General features: G+C 43.6%; 1 protein-coding gene across 1 annotated transcript in view; it reads right to left on the bottom strand.

Annotated features, from left to right (window-relative positions):
• psmc5 (proteasome 26S subunit, ATPase 5) overlaps positions 1-21,273 on the bottom strand; it is a 49,176-nt gene that overhangs the window by 10,837 nt on the left and 17,066 nt on the right. Inside the window, exons 6-8 of the mRNA XM_084323567.1 lie at positions 3,096-3,326; positions 2,571-2,697; positions 264-454 (exon numbers count right to left, since the gene is read on the bottom strand). Coding sequence (XP_084179693.1) covers positions 264-454; positions 2,571-2,697; positions 3,096-3,326 — 549 coding nt within the window. The remainder of the gene's footprint in view (positions 1-263; positions 455-2,570; positions 2,698-3,095; positions 3,327-21,273) is intronic.

Here is a 21,273-nt window from a genome sequence, read left to right as displayed (position 1 = left end):
GTGTTCATGCTCTACCTTGATGTGTGTGTGTTCATGCTCTACCTTGATGTTATTGGTGTGTGCGTGTGTTCATGCTCTACCTTGATGTTCTTGGTGTGTTCATACTCTACCTTGATGTTCTTGGTGTGTTCATGCTCTACCTTGATGTTCTTGGTGTTCATGCTCTACCTTGATGTGTGTGTTCATGCTCTACCTTGATGTTCTTGGTGTGTGTGTTCATGCTCTACCTTGATGTTCTTGGTGTGTGTGTGTTCATGCTCTACCTTGATGTTCTTGGTGGCCTCGAAGCCATCCAGTTGGTTGAGCAGCTCCAGCATGGTCCTCTGCACCTCGCTGTCTCCTCCCGAGCCACCCTCCAAGCGCGACGAGCCGATTGAGTCGATCTCGTCCATGAAGATGATGGAGGGAGCGTGCTCCCGGGCCATGACGAAGAGCTCACGCACCATACGAGCACCTGGGGAAACGAGGGAGGAGAAAGTCAGACAGGAAGTAGTGTGTCCAGAATAAAGCTTCATTTTCCCCTTTGGTTCATTACAATTTACTCACGCATAGTAACAGACACTGGGAATATTCCCTGAGGTCCATAGATGTCCCTAGATACCAATAACATGCAAATGGACCTTGTAGAAGTGGAGCAATATTCCATTTACTTATGTATTTTAGGCGGATATTCAGAAAATAGGGCTCCGGGCTTAAGAGGTTAAAGGGGAACTATCTTATAAATGGCCCTTTTCAGTGTTTAGCATTGATTCCTAGCTATGTGGACTTATATTAACACTTTCTATGCCACTCACGAGTTTTCTCGGAATTATTAATATCTCATTGAAAGCCACTCATGAGATTTCTCGGATTCTTTTTTTTTAGCGATCTGAAATCATATTGCATCACGCGAGCCTAACCTAGTCTACCCGAGCGCCGCCGGCGATCAGATGTGGAAAAAAGCGCCCCCTATCGTCTCCCAGATGACATAAGGGATTTTGGAATGGACTCAATGAAAATGGATGGGGGAAAAAATCCTGTACTCCACATTTTCCAGTCCACTGATGCAGCCGGGGTTATCAGAGTTCATTCTGGAGCCTCTGAGCCCCACGGAATCATGTGTTCTACTGTATCACGTTGGATCTATACACTTATCGATTTTTTCGAATGGTGATCAGGAATTGGAATATAGCAGTTGGATACCATCTGATGTCAGGTAAGGAATCTATGTTATCAGTGTTAGGATAATCAGACTCATTTTGATGAAGATATAAGCTGTTTTGTGAAATGTCCTCTATCGGTTTCACTGTAAAAATCCAAGAGGAAATGAACACGGCGATTATCCGTGCGCGGCTCGAATGGGCGTGCGTGTACGTATAATATTGATCATCTAGCGTTTATTTGAAAACTATTCATAAATAGGCAGACAAATATCAACGTTCTGGAATATTCCAGTAAAAGACGATTACCATAGAATGGCCCAGAATGGACTGTTTTTTACCTCAAAACGGGTGCTTTTCAAAATGCTCTCAAGCGGAAATGAAGCGATACAAAACCAATCTGCCTTGACAGCACTGACTGGAAAAGGATTCTTTGATAAGCGACGGGCAGATTAGACACATAGCCATAATTTAAAACATAGATTAGGCGATATTAAGGTTAACATTGGCGCCGATGGTGGCATTCAAGCGCTAACTCTGGCGCCACCTCGTGGCACTGAAAGTGTTAATAGGATCTATGTTTCTAATTCTCATATTGGCGCATTCTTCCAATTCTCCTCTCACAATATTCACCCTCACTGAACTGAGTCATTTGAAAATGTGCATATCTGTGATGTCAGAGATTTCTCAGCTGCATAATAATGTGACAGTTGATGTGGCAGTTGGCACCAGGCCACACAGTGGTTGGAGCCCAGCCTCAAAACGGCTTAAGATCTTGAGGTAGAAAAATGCTGTTTTTGAGTACTTGATTAGAAATACAAAACAATGAATTGTTTTGAAAAAAAAACTTACAGAGGTGTTCCATAGACTCACAGGAATTGTGTAAAAGTGCCCAAATAGTGAAAGAAAGTCAAATAGTTCCCCTTTAAGTAATCTTTTAATACAGTAAGTACAACTCCAGTGCTTACAATTTAACGCAACTTTAGTATACATAAAAAGTATACTTTCAGATTATATATATATATAGAAATAATACATATAATAATATACATATAAATAATACTTGTGTAACATATTCCTCTCATCTCCACTCGATGTTCACTTGACTGAAGGCAATAGTGTCCAAACGGCATCCATCCCATTTATTAGAGTAGAGCCTTGGTCGAATGTGAGGGTTACAATTTGGAAACCCACGTTTTTATATATATATATATATATATATATATATATATATATATATATATATATATATATATATATATATATATAATGGTAACCCTCACATTCGTCCAAGGCTCTACTCTAATAAATGGGATGGATGCCGTTTGGACATTATTGCGTTCCGTCAAGTGAACATCGAGTGGAGATGAGAGGAATATGTTACACAAGTATTATTATTTCTATGTTAAAGAAGCAGGAAATGAGACCCACCCTCTCCGATGAACTTCTGGACCAGCTCAGAGCCAGACACCCTGATGAAGGTACAGTCAGTGTGGTGGGCCACGGCTCTGGCCAGCAGGGTCTTGCCTGTGCCTGGGGGCCCGTACAGCAGCACACCCTGGAGACACGCAGACACAACGCAGGGGTCGAAACAGTCAGTTCCACAAGCTATTGGTTTGATCGAGATTATTCAATCAATGATTCATTTTCAAACCTTTTCCAGAGCATAATAGCCATCCAAATGTGTAATTGATTCAGATAGCATTAATTTAATACCTGAAACCGTATACCAAGATCATAACCGGTCATTCATTACATGAATTAATAAATACAGTTCGGCTCAGCACAGTTGGATTTCCATACTTCCATCACTGCATCGACTGTTATACTTTAGGTCACAAGGATGAGACAGAGAAGTGCACCATTTGAACACATTACAGGATGCCAAAAGATTCATGGCAAAATAAAAATAAATATGATTTTTGCTTTTATCATAAATCTCGCTGGATGGCAGACCTTGGGCTGTGCGATCCCCAGGGCCTCGAACAGCTCTGGGTGCTTGACGGGCAGCTCGATCACTTCCTTGATCTCCTTGATCTGCTTGTCCAGGCCGCCGATCATCTCGTAGGTGGAGTCGGGCACCTTCTCCACCATCATGAGGGACACCAGCGGGTCCACCTTGTTGGGCAGGATCTTGTGGAGGGTGTAGCTGTCGTTACGCAGAGCCACGCGACAGTTTGGAGTCACCTGGTCAGAAGAGGACAGGATGCTGAACACTGAGCTTTTCCTACATGGAACCGCAATATTACTATTCTGTTGACTCAGTGTGGTAAAACCGTATTTGCATTAGTGACTAGGGCTGCCACTTTCTCCCAAAATCAAGTTCCAGCTAATCCAAAGTAAAGTTCAAGTTCAAGTTTCTTTATTAGTTGTCATACAGAAGTACAGAATACTTTTATATAAAATGCTTCTTTCTGTTTTGCTCCAGATTGTGCTAGATAAAAATAGATAAGTATAAAAAGTATAGTAAGTATAAAATAGAAGTCAGTACGTAGACAAAAAGTGTTCAATATATACATATAAATGTACAATGCAGAGTAGAAAAGTAACTGAGTTACAATACAATATACTATACAGTACAATGCAGAAATGGGATGAGGTACAATTTACAGTAAGGTGTAATGAGGTATGGGTTGTAGTGCAAATTCTTTGCCAATAAAAAGTGTGTTAAAGGATAACTCCACTATTTTGGGAAATTAGCTTATTTAACATCTTCCCTTGAGTTAGACAAGAAGATGCATACCTTTTTTGTCTCTGTGCGTGCATTTTAGCTTTGGGAATAGATGCTCCGTTAGCATAGCTTAGCTTCATCACTGGAAGTGAGGCAGGACAGTAGCCTTACAGTGCCTTACAGTGTATTGCAAGGTCTGACATTGACCAAACTTGATATGCATGACCTTGGTGGGCTCTAGGTCAACTCCTGAAAAGGGGGTCAATGTCAGACTTTGCAATCAAAAGTTAGGGGGCTAATAACCCTTGCCATAATTTCAGTGCGCCCCTAACTTTTGATTGCAAGGTCTGACATTGACCCCCTTTTCAGGAGTTGACCTAGAGCCCACCAAGGTCATGCATATCAAGTTTGGTCAATGTCAGACCTTGCAATACACTGTAAGGCTACTGTCCTGCCTCACTTCCAGTGATGAAGCTAAGCTATGCTAACGGAGCATCTATTCCCAAAGCTAAAATGCACGCACAGAGACAAAAAAGGTATGCATCTTCTTGTCTAACTCCAGGGAAGATGTTAAATAAGCTAATTTCCCAAAATAGTGGAGTTATCCTTTAAGGTGTTCTAAAGTGGGTGCAGCAGTGAGTTGTTTGTTTAAAGTGAGTGTGTGCGTGTGGATGTGTGTGCTGTGAGTGCATTTGATGGTTGTTACGATTGTTCATTGTTCAAGCCTTGTTCATTGAGCACTCATTGTTCATTGAGCATCCTGATGGCCTGGGGATAGAAGCTCCTTCTGAGTCTCTCTGTGCTTGCCATGAGACTCCGGTATCGCTTGCCTGACTGCAGCAGTTCAAAGAGGCAGTTGTTTGGGTGGCTGGAGTCTTTGATTATTCTCTTCGCCTTGCCCATGCACCGCTTGTTGTAAATGCCTTGGAGAGTGGGAAGCCCCCCTCCAATTGTGTGTTCGGCTGTATGTAATACTTGTAATGTAATACCTTTTTTTTTATCTTATGTTGTGGGACTTGTACAGCACTTTGGTCAACGTTGTTGTTTTTAAATGTGCTCTATAAATAAAGTGGATTGGATTAATTAATTAAGTAGCCCCTTTCGTGACTGTGACGCAGCCAACAAGGTTTCACTCGGCTGCCCTGCCTGGGTGCAGTGGGGCTGCTCTCACAGCCAACGACATGACATGATATGTTGCAACCTTCGTCTATCAAGCAAACAATTATATAAATATTTATATTAGAGGTGGGCATAGATTAATTCTTTTAATCTAGATTAATCTATCTGCAATCCTGGATTTAATCTAGATTAATCTAGATTAAAATGGCTCAAAAAAAAAAAGAAAAAACCTGCCGAAGGCATTCAAAATATGTGTGTTCTACCCAAATAATGACCAGAAGTAAGTCCTTACTTTTTCTTTCCTCCTTATGTTTCTCAGGCCAGGTGGCCCATTACACCATCTCCCGTTTCCAAAATGCATTACAGACTGTTTGAAAAAGCTGTTTTGCTATGATAATTGGTAATGAAATATCAAAATAATGTTCAATAAGATGTACTTGTGTTTAATAAGTAGGGATGCACGATAATTATCGGGCCGATAATTATCGGGCCGATATCAGCAATTATGACGTCATCCCGATAAACCCGATAACGTTATTAATAGCTCCGATAATATAATATATTTTTTGGTAAAAGAAAATGCGGTGTGGGTGAATTTGGATGAAGTGCGTTTGTTTTGACTGTCCGCTCCTCCCGTTTTGCCAGTACTGTGGTACCACTGATAGTGTGTGGTTTAGGAACAGGGTGTTTTACACAAATCTAGCGCTCCCTTTCTTGGCTGTGACGTAGCCACGTAGTACGTTTCTTGAAAGCAGCGCGTTGTAAACAAAGATGGCGACGCTAGTGGGGATTGTTTCAGAGAGGAAAAGTTCGCTTGCTATTTGTAATAAATGCAATGGAGAAGTTCCACGAGGAGGGAAAAGTGCAGCGGCTTGTGATACATCCAACCTAGCAGGTCACCTGCGGCATCAACACCGCTGCGATGGTGTGTTGTGTTAACTTAAAAGCCTGCAACAACGCGGGGAGCTAAGCAAAGCTAGCCCCTTTCATGGCTGTGATGCAACCTTTGGTTGAATACGCAGTCACTTATTGCTCCGTAGTAGCCAGGTTAATTTGCACCACCAAGGACTGCTTAAAAGCTAGCGGCTTGAGCCCTTGGGTCATTTCTGTCAAACTTATTTAATTTAGCAAACGACTCGTCAATAGGTACAACTAAGCGTGCTCGCACCGTCGTACACCAGCGGTGCTGCGGTGGTGATGCCGCAGGCGACCTGCTATGTGTCCACTCAAAGCCTTTCTTTCAAGGCGGACAGCTTTGGAAAAAAAAAAAAAAAAAAAAAAAAAAGCTTTGAGCGTCTTAGATTGGATGTATTATAAGTTGTTGACGGATTGTGAATTTTCATTTGGAAAAATAAATATGGTCACTTTATCAGTCAAAACTGTTGTCTTGGCTTTTGTTTCTGTTGTCTGGTTAAAAGTGTATTAACCGATTGCAGAATGGGTACAATACAGTACAGCTCAATACATACAATTGTTAACACTTTGGTTGCCTAAGGTTAAATTAATGATATACCATAGATTGCCAGCGCTATTTGTCTATGGAGAAAGTCCCCTTCTTTGCAGGGCTATAACTTTTTAAATTCTATTGCTACATTGCCATTATTAGGGCCCATTCAAAGTCCTATATGTATTGTTCATTGTGTAGCAACGTTAAACTTTTTCATTCACATATTCATAGTAAAGTATGGTCTAATGTATAAGTATGTTTTCATCTCTTTCTGCAGCTTTCTCCAGAACGTGATATATAGCCCCAAATGCATTATATTGATGATGAAATACAGTTTGATGGCAATCAGCGCGATATAAAAAATTCCAACTAGACGTACTTCTAGAAGTTACTACACGTCATCTGATGTTGACCGGATGGGCGAGGGGGCGTTTATAATTCCGTGGGCAGCGTTATACCAATCATCTAATGTGGGTCAAATGTTGATAATATCAGTTATTATCGAAGACGGTAACGTTACACGCTGAAACTCACCCCAGTCTCCGCGCGCCGTTGGGCGATCATCGTCGAGTAGAAATTGTATCATTATGGGATATATTATTACCCGGTCCATCTCCAGCTTGTATAATGGTATATACGTCCAAATCATGTTGTTTATCGAGTTATTGGCAATCGATCGCTATGTAGAGTGACGAGCTAGAGTCACGGGACATGTACAGAGTGGCCGGAAGCAATACGGACGTCTAGCAAAACCTCTAGTGCGCTTCCTGTTAAGCGCTTGCGCCGATCGGCAACCAGATGGCGCTCCTGAACCGCCAGAGAGCTCAGTGGGTCCTGCTGGTGGATCTCAGGCCAGCGGAGGGACATTATGAATCCGATCGCAGATTTTTGAAATATTGATATAAAGACGACGTACAGCGTCCCCCGGCAACTTTAGCATGGCCAGCAAAGACGTCTAAAGACGGCTCCCGGCACCCAAAGTGTTAAGGGGATGCAGACCAGAGAAAGACTTTCGTCTTGTTTACATCAGGGACAGGGTCCCCCATTTACAATTCATCATAACATACCGTAATTCCTCTAAAAGTAACCGGGTCTCAAATACAAGCCGGGTCTCTATTAATGGCCGGGTGCGCTCTTGAGCTAAGCAATTATAAGCCGGCCTCCTAATACAAGCCGGGTTACTAATATACTGAGCTGCATACTGAGCTAGTTACTTGATTTCACTTTGAAAACGTTGAAATGACCAGTGACCACCTGTAATTGCACTGTTTACTATTTCATACAGTACTTGGTTGGTTTCAATAAATGAACCCAGTACATTTTACTGGGTTCAAACTGACACAAAATGTTGATTTATTCATTATGATCCGTTTGAAAATTTGAAATATAGGCCTCCCTCTTATACAGGCCTCCTCCTAATACAAGCCTGGTACCCGCTATAGTTGAAACAAATACAAGCCGGGGTTACTATTAGAGGAATTACGGTAATGACATGCATGACATACAGATAGACAGTGCTGCCTACATCTATACATGACATACCAGATTTGCAAATACAGTACTGTTTGTGATACGAAAAGAGTCCAGAAAAGAGAGTATATACATTTGACGTATTATTATTGTATTGTGATATGTTTTGTTTCATGTTAAAAAAAAAAAAAAAAAATTTGATCAAAATATTATTTTAATAATACAATAAATATCGGTTATCGGTATCGGTTATCGGCTTGAGGAGCATAAAGTTATCGGTATCGATATCGGTGTCAAAATCAATATCGTGCATCCCTATTAATAAGTTGTTTTATTCAGAAGTTAACACAAATACATAATATTACCAGTACAGTACAGTATCTAGCACACTCTCAGGAGCAAAACAGAAAGAATAATTTCAAACTTGAACTATGTGACATGGCTTGAATCAACTGCTCCAGTGGAGTTGCTCAGTGGCCAATGGTGTCAACTGTGGTTGTACTGGGCAGCTCCCAGGTGTGAATGGAAAAGAACATCTGTGCTCAGCGAACCTACCCTGGGTAAATAAAGGTAGAAAAGAAATGTAGTAAAAAAAAAAAAAAAAAAAAAATTAGATTAATGCGTTAATTATATTATCGCGCGATACTAGTATAGCGTTAACGCAGCACGTTAACGCCGTTAACGGCCCAGCTCTAATTTATATGTAGTTGATAAAGACAAAGGCAGAATTCGACTTAATTAACACTTTCAGTGCCACCAGGTGGCGCCAGACTTAGTGCTTGAATGCCATCATCCACTTCAATGTTAACGTTAATATCGCCTAATCTATGTTTTAAATTATGGCTATGTGTCTAATCTGCCCGTCGCTTATCAAATAATCATTTTCCAGTCAGTGCTGTCAAGGCAGATTGGTTTTTTATCGCTTCATTTCCGTTTGAGAGCATTTTGAAAAGCACCCGTTTTGAGGTAAAAAAAAAAACAGCCCATTCTGGGCCATTCTGTGATAATCGTATTTTACTGGAATATTCCAGAACGTTGATATTTGTCTGCCTATTTATGAATCGTTTTCAAATAAACGCTAGATGATCAATATTATACGTACACGCACGCCCATTCGAGCCGCGCGCTGATAGCCGTTTTCATTTCCTCATGGATTTTACAGTGAAACCGATAAGAGCACATTTCACAAAACATTATCCTAACACTGATAACATAGATTCCTTACCTGACATCAGATGGTATCCAACTGGTATATTCCAATTCCTGATCACCATTCGAAAAAATCGATAAGTGTATAGATCTAACGTGTATACAGTAGAACTCATGATCCGCGGCGCTCAGAGGATCCATAATGAACTCTGGTAACCCCGGCTGCATCAGTGGACTGGAAAATGTGGAGTACAGGATTTTTTCCCCCATCCATTTTCATTGAGTCCATTCCAAAATCCCTGATGTCATCTGGGAGACGATAGGGGGCGCTTTTTTCCACATCTGAGCGCCGGCGGTCCCTGGATCTCCAACGGTAGGCTCGCGTGATGCAATATGATTTCAGATCGCTAAAAAAAAAAAAAAAAATCCGAGAAATCTCGTGAGTGGCTTTCAACGTAACTATTATAAATCCGAGAAACTTGTGAGTGGCAATCAAAGTGTTAAGCACGTTTTATTAAGACATTTTTATATGGGTCGGGACACTTGAAAGCAGCACAATGAACACAAATCTGTCCGACATAGTCTTAAATAACAAACGGCATTGCTTCGCTTCTTCGTCGACATGTCTGCTGCACATGTCCTTGTTGTTTTCAACACAGATAATCTCCACATGCTTGTTGTAGAGAGGTGGAGTCGAGGCGCCGCTTACTTTCGTTTCATTGGAATGGAGGCGCAAGATTTGAGTCAAAAAAATATATATTGATTTTTTTTTATTTTTTATTTTTTTATGTTCGAAGCTTGTGCAATCGAACGAAGCTTCGAAGTATTTAAGACAGCCCTAGTAGTCTGCTGCGGTCTTGTACAGTGCTATTCCCAAACCAGGAGGTGATATTGCCAGTCAGGATGCTCTCTATTGTGCATGAGTAGAAGTTCTTGAGGATCTTCTGACTCGCGTTAAACTTCCTTAAGCGCCTAAGGAAGTAGAGGCGTTGTCGTGCCTTCTTGATAACACTGTCAATGTGTGTGGTCCATGTCAAGTCCTCGGATATGTGGACTCCGAGGTACTTAAAACTGTTCACTCTCTCAACCGGTGCCCCATCGATGCTGAGGGGGCTGTAGTCCCTGACCCCGACCTCCTAAAGTCCACAATCATCTCCTTTGTTTTGCTGACGTTCAAGGAGAGGCAGTTCTCTTGACACCATCCCGCTAGAACCGTAACCTCGTCCAGGTAGGCCCTCTCGTCGTTTACAGAGATCAGGCCCACCACTACTGTGTCGTCAGCAAATTTGATGATTGTGTTGTTGTTCCGCTGTGCCAAGCAGTCATGCGTGTACAGGGAGTAGAGGAGGGGACTCAGGACACAGCCCTGGGGGGCCCCTATGTTGAGAGTGATGGATGAGGATAGGGCTGGGCGATAAAACGATAACGATAAATATCGCGATAAATTATTTCCTCGAAATAAACATGAAACGTGGTCGCAAAGTTTCGATATCGATTTTCCAAGTTTGGCTCCGCTCAGCACACTCACTAACAACAACGTGATGACGTGCTTACGCACCACAGCTCAGATGTGCTACTGTTTTGGTTTCGATTTCAGAGCGAGGATATTAGTTGATTAATAGTTTAGCACCTTTAGGAGAAAATCAAAATGCATGAAAATTCCAGCGACAGCGAAGGAGATGACAACCCACCGCCTACGGCCACCTCAAATGTAGAGGAAATTATTAATAAGAAAGGTGTTACGACGTCGGCAGTATGGACACATTTTGGTTTTTTAAAGTCGGACAAAAATCAGAGCAGCGTTCGCTGCAAACTGTGTCGGCGACCGGTGCGAACAAACACGGGGAACACAACAAACATGTTCTACCATCTAAAAGTGTATCACGCATTAGAGTACACTGAATGCAAACGCATTCAGTCGGAAAAGAGTGGTGGCGTCAGCCGACAGCCACGAAGAACCATTGAAGTTCGTGCTGCGCCTGCAACTGATGCGTCTGCAAGTACCTCGTCCTCGCAGCAACAAACGCTAGTGTCTGCTTTTACACTATTTTACAACTAAATCAAAAAGGCACAAAGACATTACTAATGCAATCGGTTATTTTATCGCAAACGACATGATGCCAATTAGCACAGTAGAGAATATGGGATTCAAGAAGCTAATGAAAGCCATTGACCACAGATACAATCTCCCTGGCCGATTTTTTCCCCCCAGACTGTACTCCCATGGCTGTATGCGGACTGTAGAGACATTGTTGAGAAGGAGCTGCAAACGGTGTCATATTTCGCTACAACGTCGGATATGTGGTCAAGTCGGACGTCTGAGCCGTATATGAGCCTGACCATCCACTTTATAGACAAAGAGTGGAATCTTCTAAGTAAATGCCTGCAAACGGCTTACTTTCCCGAAGACCATACTGGTGAAATTATTGCCATAGGACTGGTCGAAGCGCTCGACTCGTGGGGACTGAGCGAAGACCGACAAGTCTGCATCACAGCAGACAGTGGGGCGAATATACTCAAGGCAACTGGACTCAACAACTGGACACGCCTCCAGTGCTTTGGACACAGACTACATTCAGCCATTGGTAATTATTATTATTATTAAGATCTGTCTGTCTGATATTGTGGTCACTGGTCACATTTTGTTCCATTTCTAATTTAGTTGAATAATTCTGTATTAGCGTGATGAACATGAAGTCCCCCACCGTGTATTTTCAAATCTGTACTACTGTGTAGTAGCAATAATGATAATATAAAATGTTTAAAAAAGATTAGGCTAATAAAATAATTACAACATGTAAAATATTCAATATTGTAGAGGGAGAGACATGCTGTTATAATAGTACTTATGCTTAAAAGTTAAATAAAGTGATTACAAGAATAAAGCATTTTTTTTTATTACAATATTCAGTTGCAGGCAGCACTGCAGTATTGATTTGACTGTGACTTGTGACAACTGTATATTTTCTGTTTATTCAGACTTTTGTTTAACATTTTGTCAGTTACTTTAGTAGACTGTCAGTGTCACAGTCAAAGAGTCAATGAATGGTATTTTATATCTGCTAGATTCTGCTCAGAAATGATCTGAAATTAAATAAAAATTTAACAACAACTGTGTCAACACCTATTTCCTTCTTCCCTTTTCCTCCTCAGAGACAGCAGCGAAAGACAAGAGGGTGGAACGAGCCGTCGGTGTGTGCAAGAAGATTGTTGCTGCATTTTCCTACTCCTGGAAAAAGAAGAGGGACATGGCAGTTGCTCAGGAAGAGCATAACTTGCCCAAGCACAAGCTGGTGTCAGAGTCACCGACCAGGTGGGGCTCACGTCAGAAGATGGTGCAAAGGGTGTTGGAGCAGCAGAAGGCCATCGCTCAGGTACTCACTGCTGACAGGAAGACCAGGCACTTGGTGCCCACCTGGCAAGATGTGGATGTGCTGGAAGCCATGAATGAGGCCTTGAGTCCACTCCTGGAGTTCACCGATTCACTCTCTGGTGAATCGTATGCGAGTGTATCCTACCTCAAGCCTGTGCTGCATCTCTTCAGAACAGAGATTCTGAAACCCACTGAAGATGAAGCACAGCTCACAACAGATTTGAAGACACGGGTCATGGCATATCTTGACGAAAAATATGACAAAAAAACTGATGATCTGCTCGATGTTGCAACCTTGGTCGATCCACGTTTCAAACTGCAATATATCAAGCCAGAGAAGGTTGAGGCCATCAAAATGAGAGTGGTGTCGGAGATGCTGCTCGGGGAAGACCAAGGCCCATCCACTTCACAGGCTTCAGGAGCAGAGGGAGGAGGAGCTGAAGCTGCAGGGGGAGCTGCTGCTCCACCTCAAAAGAAGCAGAAAAAGTCACTGGGAAGCTTCTTCAAAAAGCCATGCCCTGCGTTCCCACTCCCCACAGAACTCACCGGTATGCAGGCAATGGAGAAGGAACTGGACAATTACCTGCTGGCTCCAGATGCAGACTTCACTACCGAACCCTTGAGTGGTGGAAAATGCATCAACACAACTTCCCAAAAGTAAGCCAACTGGCAAAGCGCTACTTGTGCATCCCTGCCACCAGCTCCCCCTCTGAGAGGGTGTTTAGTACAGGAGGGAATATTGTGACCTGCACCAGGGCAGCTTTAAAACCAGAGACAGTGGACAGACTTCCCCTGCCTCTTGTCCAGGTGTGATGCTGCTGTGTGCAGCACATGGGCTATGGCGTCCTCCGTGGACCTGTTGGGGCGGTATGCAAATTGCAGGGGGTCCAGGTTGATGGGGAGGGAGGAGCAGATGTAGCCCTTCACTAGCTTCTCAAAGCACTTCATGGCTATGGAGGTGAGAGCTACAGGGCGATAGTCGTTGAGGCAAGCAGGCTTGGATTTTTTGGGTACAGGGATAATGGTGGACTTCTTCAGACGGGTGGGGATGACAGCCTGTTCTAAGGACAGGTAAAATATGTCAGTGAATACCGGGGCCAGTTGGTCAGCACAGACTTTTAGGACGCGGCCGGGGATGCCGTCCGGTCCTGCTGCCTTCCTGATATTCACTTTCTTAAAGGTCCTCCTCACCTCATGTTCTGTTATCCTGAACACTGAATCTCCATCAGCAGCGCCCCCCCCTATTGCAGTGGTTTGTAGGCTGGTGCCGTTATTCCCAGCCTCAAACCTCACATAGAAGGTATTGAGAAAATTTGCTAAGGAGATGTCACAATTTGTTCACTTTTATGTAGATACATTATGTACTAGATACGTTATGTACTAGATAAGTTATTCAGAATTCACCACTATAACTGCTGCAGCCCTATGCCTTTTAATAATCTCAAGCAATCCCAAAACAATTACTATAGTCATCGGTTTGGATAGCTGTAGTTGTGTAAGCCTATTGTCTCTGAGGGAAAGTCTGCACCAAAGAGAGATGGAGCGAGAGAAAGAAAAAAATATAGAATGAATGAAAAAAGCGGCTGGGTGGCGCAGCGGACATTGCGCTCGTCACCAACGCAAGAGACACCGGGTTCGACTCCGGCTGTCGGCGTTGCCTCCGGCTTGGGCCAGCCGTCATACTAACTCAATTGGCAAAGTTAGCGGGTGGAAGTCGATGGGTGGTAATCTGGACGTTGTGGACAGTAGGGCTTACCTTCGATTTTTTTTTGGAATTCGAAGCTTCAGGGCTGAGATTCGATTTTAATTCGAAGCTTAGAAATTAAAATAAAATGTAATTTTTTTTTTTTTTATGTTGTGGGACTTGTACAGCACTTTGTTCAACTTTGTCAGTGCTGTAAAGTTTAAACCTTTTTAAATCTTAAGACAAACGAAACACTTTGCTTTCATGAAATATTGTAAGCCGTCATTTGAGGCTTTATAAAAGCAGCACAATGAACACAAATCAGTGCCGAGTCCGACCTCATCTTAAATAACAAACGGCATTGCTTGTTGTAATTAACAAAGAGAGGCAGAGTTGATTTAGCAAAAATTTTCATATTCGAATCCCATGCCCATCGAACGAAGCTTCGAAGCTAGGGATGCACGATATTGATTTTTTGACACCGATAACTTTATGCTCCTCAAGCCGATAACCGATATTTATTGTATTATTAAAAAAATCTTTTGATCAAATTTTTTTTTTTTTCTTCTTCAACATGAAACAAAACATCACAATACAATAATAATACGTCAAATGTATATACTCTCTTTTCTGGACTCTTTTCGTATCACAAACAGTACTGTATTTGCAAATCTGGTATGTCATGTATAGATGTAGGCAGTACTGTCTATCTGTATGTCATGTATGTCATTATGTTATGATGAATTGTAAATGGGGGACCCTGATGTAAACAAGACGATGGTTTTGGATTAGCTTATGCCGCGTTGCATTAGCCTTTAGCTGCTCGGCGTTGTCGGATTTTAATACACCATCGTAGCGGTGGTGATGTTTCAGGTGACTTATTATGTTGGATGTGTTATCGCTTGTTGCCCCTTTTCCTCCTCGTGGAACTTCTGCATTTGTTACAAATAGCAAGCAAACTGTTTTCCTCTGAAACTTTGAAAAAGTCAGACGACGCCGCCATCTTTTTTTACTGTCTTGCCTCAGCTCAGTCAGTCTGAATGTCACCTGACTACGTCACAGCCAAGAAAGGGAGCGCTGGATTTGTGAAAAACTCCCTCTTCCTAAACCACACGCTATCAGACGTAATACAGTACTGGCAAAACGGGAGGAGGCTATAATAAAAACAAGCGCCCTGCAACCCAATCCACCCACAACGGATTTCTTTTAACCAAGAAATGTATTATATATTATCGGAGCTATCAATAACGTTATCGGGTTTATCGGGATGACGTCATAATTGCTGATATCGGCCCGATAATTATCGTGCATCCCTATTCGAAGCTTCAAAGTATTTAAGACAGCCCTAGTGGACAGCGACTCCTACAGGTCGGTTGGGGACGCCTGCACAGCAGAGACAGGAAATGGCGGGGGTAGTGTGAGCTTCCCACACGTTACACCTCACCAATGAGAGTCCGTGCTGGCAAGTGAAAAGATGTGACAGGCTGCCTCCACATGTATCGGAGGGGACATGTCAGGGCTCGAGACTAACGATGTCCCGTCGTCCTGGGGACGATCAAACAGAAATCATTGCCGGGACACAAACGGGACGAAGAGGATTTTTTTTTCACAGGAAATGTCAATTCGCCGACTGTCAGTGCGCGCACATATTGCTGTCAAACGGTGCGTGTAACTGAGGGGTACAATTCCCTGACTGTATTGATAAGTATCGTATCATTAAACCACTACCGCTTTATGTACTTTAACTACTGGCCATACAGTACACAATATATGAATATGATGAACACTTCCCACAATGAAATCGGTTCCAGTCAAAGGTATTAATCAAGTATTTAATGGAGCAAAAGGTACATATGATACTTATATTACATTTGATTGCACTTGTAAGGCAAATGAGTATTCGTGGGCAAATCAACACTGAATGTCCATTCTCTGGTTACGCAGGAGGCAAGTATACAACCTGGCTCTTAGGGAATTATATCTATGGTACACTTAATGATATAGCGGGATATACTGGAAGGGGTCCTCCCGGTTGTAAGCCGGCAGGGGGGGTAGGAGAGCTGTCGGTAGTAGAACGTCTGGTCAACGATATCTAGGGAGACTTCGAGTACAGAAGACAGTGCGATAGACTCTTGATCCGCAGACGAATACAGCTTGGTTCTCTTGTAGGCTGTAGCTCCACAGTGAAGAAAGCTAGGCGGCCTCAGGCTCTCTGAGCGCCGACTCGACCTTGACTCCTCTCGGGGGTAAATCCAACACTCACAGGCGTCGGCGATTATCCGCTCCACAAATCACAGTACCAAAGCAAATATATATTCCAGCCGCACAGGGCTATGCCGACGTCGGGTAGGTAATCCAGTGTACATGTCCATTCGGTCCTCGCCTAGATCTCCTCGGATGAAAGCGCCATGTGGTCGGCCCAGCCTGGATAAGAATCTAGCTAACACGAGGAAGCGTTGGAGATGCTGGTCACTTTAGAACTCTAACCGCACGATGCACCATACACAATAGACTATTATTAACTTAATAGAAATACGTCGCACTCGACGGTACAGTGCCAAACTCTGACAATTCAGTTATTAATTCGCACGCGGTCTCAATGCTATTCTGGGTCCAAACAGGCCATACTTCACCGCACGTCGTATCGTGGGTGAGGCTTCACTTAGTGGGTAACAAACTAGGTTAACTAACTTCTGTATCCACCTGCGCTATATTTATATGCGCGGTGAACAAATAGTGCCACTCTCATTTCTGTCGCCGTATCCCTGGGCAGGGGCCGGGGCTAGTACAGACATGTCTTGTCGGTAACTTTGAACTTGGCTCCGGGGGCTGGTCCCCTGGCGCCTGGTCCTTTGTCCAATAGGAGAATGAACTATTATGGGCTATAGTAGGCTAAAGGGATATTCCGTGTATATGTACAAGGAATATACAAGGGATATCAAACGATATACAAATACTATTCAATATATATCAATAAATAAATATATATATTCGGTTTAATCTGATCCTTCGTAACAGTGCGTGTCTCGTGCCGACTTAGTTGACAGAGAGACGGCAACATTATCATGTGGGGTTCACTGAAGTCTAAACGTTGCGTGATTTGCCGAATCCAATGACTATCTCCGCCGTCCCAACGCAGCGATATACGCTAATCCAGCATCAAGCTCCCGCCCACCATTCTGATCAGCAAACCACAGGTCGCGCTGCAGCAGCCCCAAATTTATCTCGACATCGAAAAAGAAAGAGGTTAAAAAATGCCAGGAACTGGTGATACTTGCTGTGTGCGTGAACATAATCCCTTGGACATGAACTGACGGTACGTTTTTATTGATATATCATTGGGATCCCCCTCCGAAATTGGTCAACACGTCACCATGCATTTTGGTCGGAGCTTAAAAAAGCACGGTGGACACCTTACGTCTGTGTTTATAATGAATGAATGGTAAAACGGATTATATTGAAACATAGTGCGAGCACTCACAACAACTATTCACACAATTTAAAACAGCCCATATTTATTATAGTCGACAGTCGCACGAGACCACTATACAAGAACCGCGAAAATATCAGAATGTTATAAAAATAAAAATAAACGCTATACTGGCATCCTCTCAGTGAAGAGAGCACCGCAAATATGCTGCTCTATTTGAATAGGATAAACACAGCAGAAGAAGATGGAGAACAGACACACACTGACCAACAGGGAACTGCATCCAACAATACAACCCCTGACTCTAACGTAAGGACACATTTAAATAACAGAAGTGTAATGTTATCCGCAACGCCCCAACCCTGGACACCTTCAAAACTGCTCTAAAAACACACCTCTTGACCAAGGCTTTTCCCCATCAGTTAGTTTAGATTAGGTCCATTATCCATTATCCCTAACCTTCCCTCATCCCCCCCCCCCCCCCCCTATTTCCCTAGCCGTATTTTTTGTCCTGATTGTGAAGCGACCTTGGGTTCTATGAAAGGCGCTATATAAATTTGATCCATTATTATTATTATTATTGGAACTGTATATAGTTATCGACACGTTCTAGTTATAGCTGCTTATTATCTTTGTGCTTACAATAATCAAAAGGTACGGTACACAGTTGGTCTCACCCTCTGTGCCATTATCAGCACAAAATATGTCCCCATATGATCAAATTGACGTTGATATATTATATATATAAAAAAAATGGGACGGTTTACATTCACTTTGGGACGGTTAAAACTGTATTTCGGGACGGTTCTGGGACGGTGGTGAAAAAAGTTAGTCTGGAGCCCTGGGACATGTGATGCAAGGCTTCTATCCTCCCTACAACCGGCCAGTGGGGGGCATATGCGAGCAACGTTCAAGACAGGGGAGGGGAGAATTGGCACAGCGGAATTGGGATGGGAGAAAAATAGAAAATGAGAAAAAGTGGATCAAACAAAAAAGAATGAATGAAAAAGAGAGAGGTTTGAGAGAGGGAGAAAGACAGGACCACAGAGAGGACAGACAGAGCGAGCTACTGATAGGCACTTCACAATTACAATCACACAATTACAACCACATTCATATCTGGCAAAAGAATGTCAAGATTGAAAAAACATAATTGTATTTGTAACCAAACGATTTGGTTAGTTTGGATGAACTTGGCAAGTTTCCGGTCCTGCTGTGTTCAGTCAAGCTGCTAGGCAGAGATAAAAGAGAGAAGCTGCTAGGTAGAGATAGAAGCTGCTAGGTAGAGAGAGAAGCTGCTAGGTAGAGAGAAGAGACTCTGCTAGGTAGAGAGAGAAGCTGCTAGGTAGAGAGAGACGCTGCTAGGTAGAGAGAAGAGACGCTGCTAGGTAGAGAGAAGCTGCTAGGTAGAGAGAGAAGCTGCTAGGTAGAGAGAAGAGAGAGAAGCTGCTAGGTAGAGAGAAGAGACGCTGCTAGGTAGAGAGAAGCTGCTAGGTAGAGAGAGAAGCTGCTAGGTAGAGAGAGACTCTGCTAGGTAGAGAGAAGCTGCTAGGTGGAGAGAGAAGCTGCTAGGTAGAGAGAGAAACTGCTAGGTTGAGAGAAGAGAGAGAAGCTGCTAGGTAGAGAGAGAAGCTGCTAGGTAGAGAGAAGCTGCTAGGTAGAGAGAAGCTGCTAGGTAGAGAGAGAGAAGCTGCTAGGTAGAGAGAAGCTGCTAGGTAGAGAGAGAAGCTGCTAGGTAGAGAGAGAAGCTGCTAGGTAGAGAGAAGAGAGAGAAGCTGCTAGGTAGAGAGAAGCTGCTAGGTAGAGAGAAGAGAGAGAAGCTGCTAGGTAGAGAGAAGCTGCTAGGTAGAGAGAGAGACTGCTAGGTAGAGAGAGAGGCTGCTAGGTAGAGAAGAGAAACTGCTAGGTAGAGAGAGAAGCTGCTAGGTAGAGAGAAGCTGCTAGGTAGAGAGAGAGGCTGCTAGGTAGAGATACGCTGCTAGGTAGAGATACGCTGCTAGGTAGAGAAGAGAAGCTGATAGGTAGAGAAGAGAAGCTGCTAGGTAGAGAGAAGCTGCTAGGTAGAGAGAGAAGCTGCAAGGTAGAGAGAGAAGCTGCTAGGTAGAGAGAAGCTGCTAGGTAGAGAGAGAAGCTGCTAGGTAGAGAGAGAGGCTGCTAGGTAGAGAGAGAAGCTGCTAGGTAGAGAGAGGCTGCTAGGTAGAGAAGAGAAGCTGATAGGTAGAGAAGAGAAGCTGCTAGGTAGAGAGAAGCTGCTAGGTAGAGAGAGAAGCTGCAAGGTAGAGAGAGAAGCTGCTAGGTAGAGAGAAGCTGCTAGGTAGAGAGAGAAGCTGCTAGGTAGAGAGAAGCTGCTAGGTAGAGAGAAGCTGCTAGGTAGAGAAGAGAAGCTGCTAGGTAAAGAGAGAAGCTGCTAGGTAGAGAAGAGAAGCTGCTAGGTAGAGAGAAGCTGCTAGGTAGAGAGAGAAGCTGCTAGGTAGAGAGAGAAGCTGCTAGGTAGAGAAGAGAAGCTGCTAGGTAGAGAGAAGCTGCTAGGTAGAGAGAGAAGCTGCAAGGTAGAGAGAGAAGCTGCTAGGTAGAGAGAAGCTGCTAGGTAGAGAGAGAAGCTGCTAGGTAGAGAGAAGCTGCTAGGTAGAGAGAAGCTGCTAGGTAGAGAAGAGAAGCTGCTAGGTAAAGAGAGAAGCTGCTAGGTAGAGAAGAGAAGCTGCTAGGTAGAGAGAAGCTGCTAGGTAGAGAGAGAAGCTGCTAGGTAGAGAGAGAAGCTGCTAGGTAGAGAAGAGAAGCTGCTAGGTAGAGAGAAGCTGCTAGGTAGAGAGAGAAGCTGCTAGGTAGAGAGAGAAGCTGCTAGGTAGAGAGAAGCTGCTAGGTAGAGAGAAGCTGCTAGGTAGAGAGAGAGAAGCTGCTAGGTAGAGAGAAGCTGCTAGGTAGAGAGAGAATCTGCTAGGTAGAGAGAGAATCTGCTAGGTAGAGAGAAGCTGCTAGGTAGAGAGAAGAGAGAGAAGCTGCTAGGTAGAGAGAAGTTGCTAGGTAGAGAGAGAAGCTGCTAGGTAGAGAGAGAAGCTGCTAGGTAGAGAGAAGAGAGAGAAGCTGCTAGGTAGAGAGAAGCTGCTAGGTAGAGAGAAGAGAGAGAAGCTGCTAGGTAGAGAGAAGAGAGCGAAGCTGCTAGGTAGAGAGAGAAGCTGCTAGGTAGAGAGAGAAGCTGCTAGGTAGAGAGAAGAGAGAGAAGCTGCTAGGTAGAGAGAGAAGCTGCTAGGTAGAGAGAAGCTGCTAGGTAGAGAGAAGCTGCTAGGTAGAGAGAGAGAAGCTGCTAGGTAGAGAGAAGCTGCTAGGTAGAGAGAGAAGCTGCTAGGTAGAGAGAGAAGCTGCTAGGTAGAGAGAGAAGCTGCTAGGTAGAGAGAGAAGCTGCTAGGTAGAGAGAAGAGAGAGAAGCTGCTAGGTAGAGAGAAGCTGCTAGGTAGAGAGAAGAGAGAGAAGCTGCTAGGTAGAGAGAAGCTGCTAGGTAGAGAGAGAGACTGCTAGGTAGAGAGAGAGGCTGCTAGGTAGAGAAGAGAAACTGCTAGGTAGAGAGAGAAGCTGCTAGGTAGAGAGAAGCTGCTAGGTAGAGAGAGAGGCTGCTAGGTAGAGAGAAGCTGCTAGGTAGAGATACGCTGCTAGGTAGAGATACGCTGCTAGGTAGAGAGAGAAGCTGCTAGGTAGAGAGAGGCTGCTAGGTAGAGAGAGAAGCTGCTAGGTAGAGAGAGGCTGCTAGGTAGAGAAGAGAAGCTGCTAGGAAGAGAAGAGAAGCTGCTAGGTAGAGA

Source organism: Notolepis coatsorum, assembly GCF_963971535.1.
Source record: "Notolepis coatsorum genome assembly, chromosome: 10".
NCBI lineage: Eukaryota > Metazoa > Chordata > Actinopteri > Aulopiformes > Paralepididae > Notolepis > Notolepis coatsorum.
This window is presented reverse-complemented; position numbering and strand designations above follow the sequence as displayed.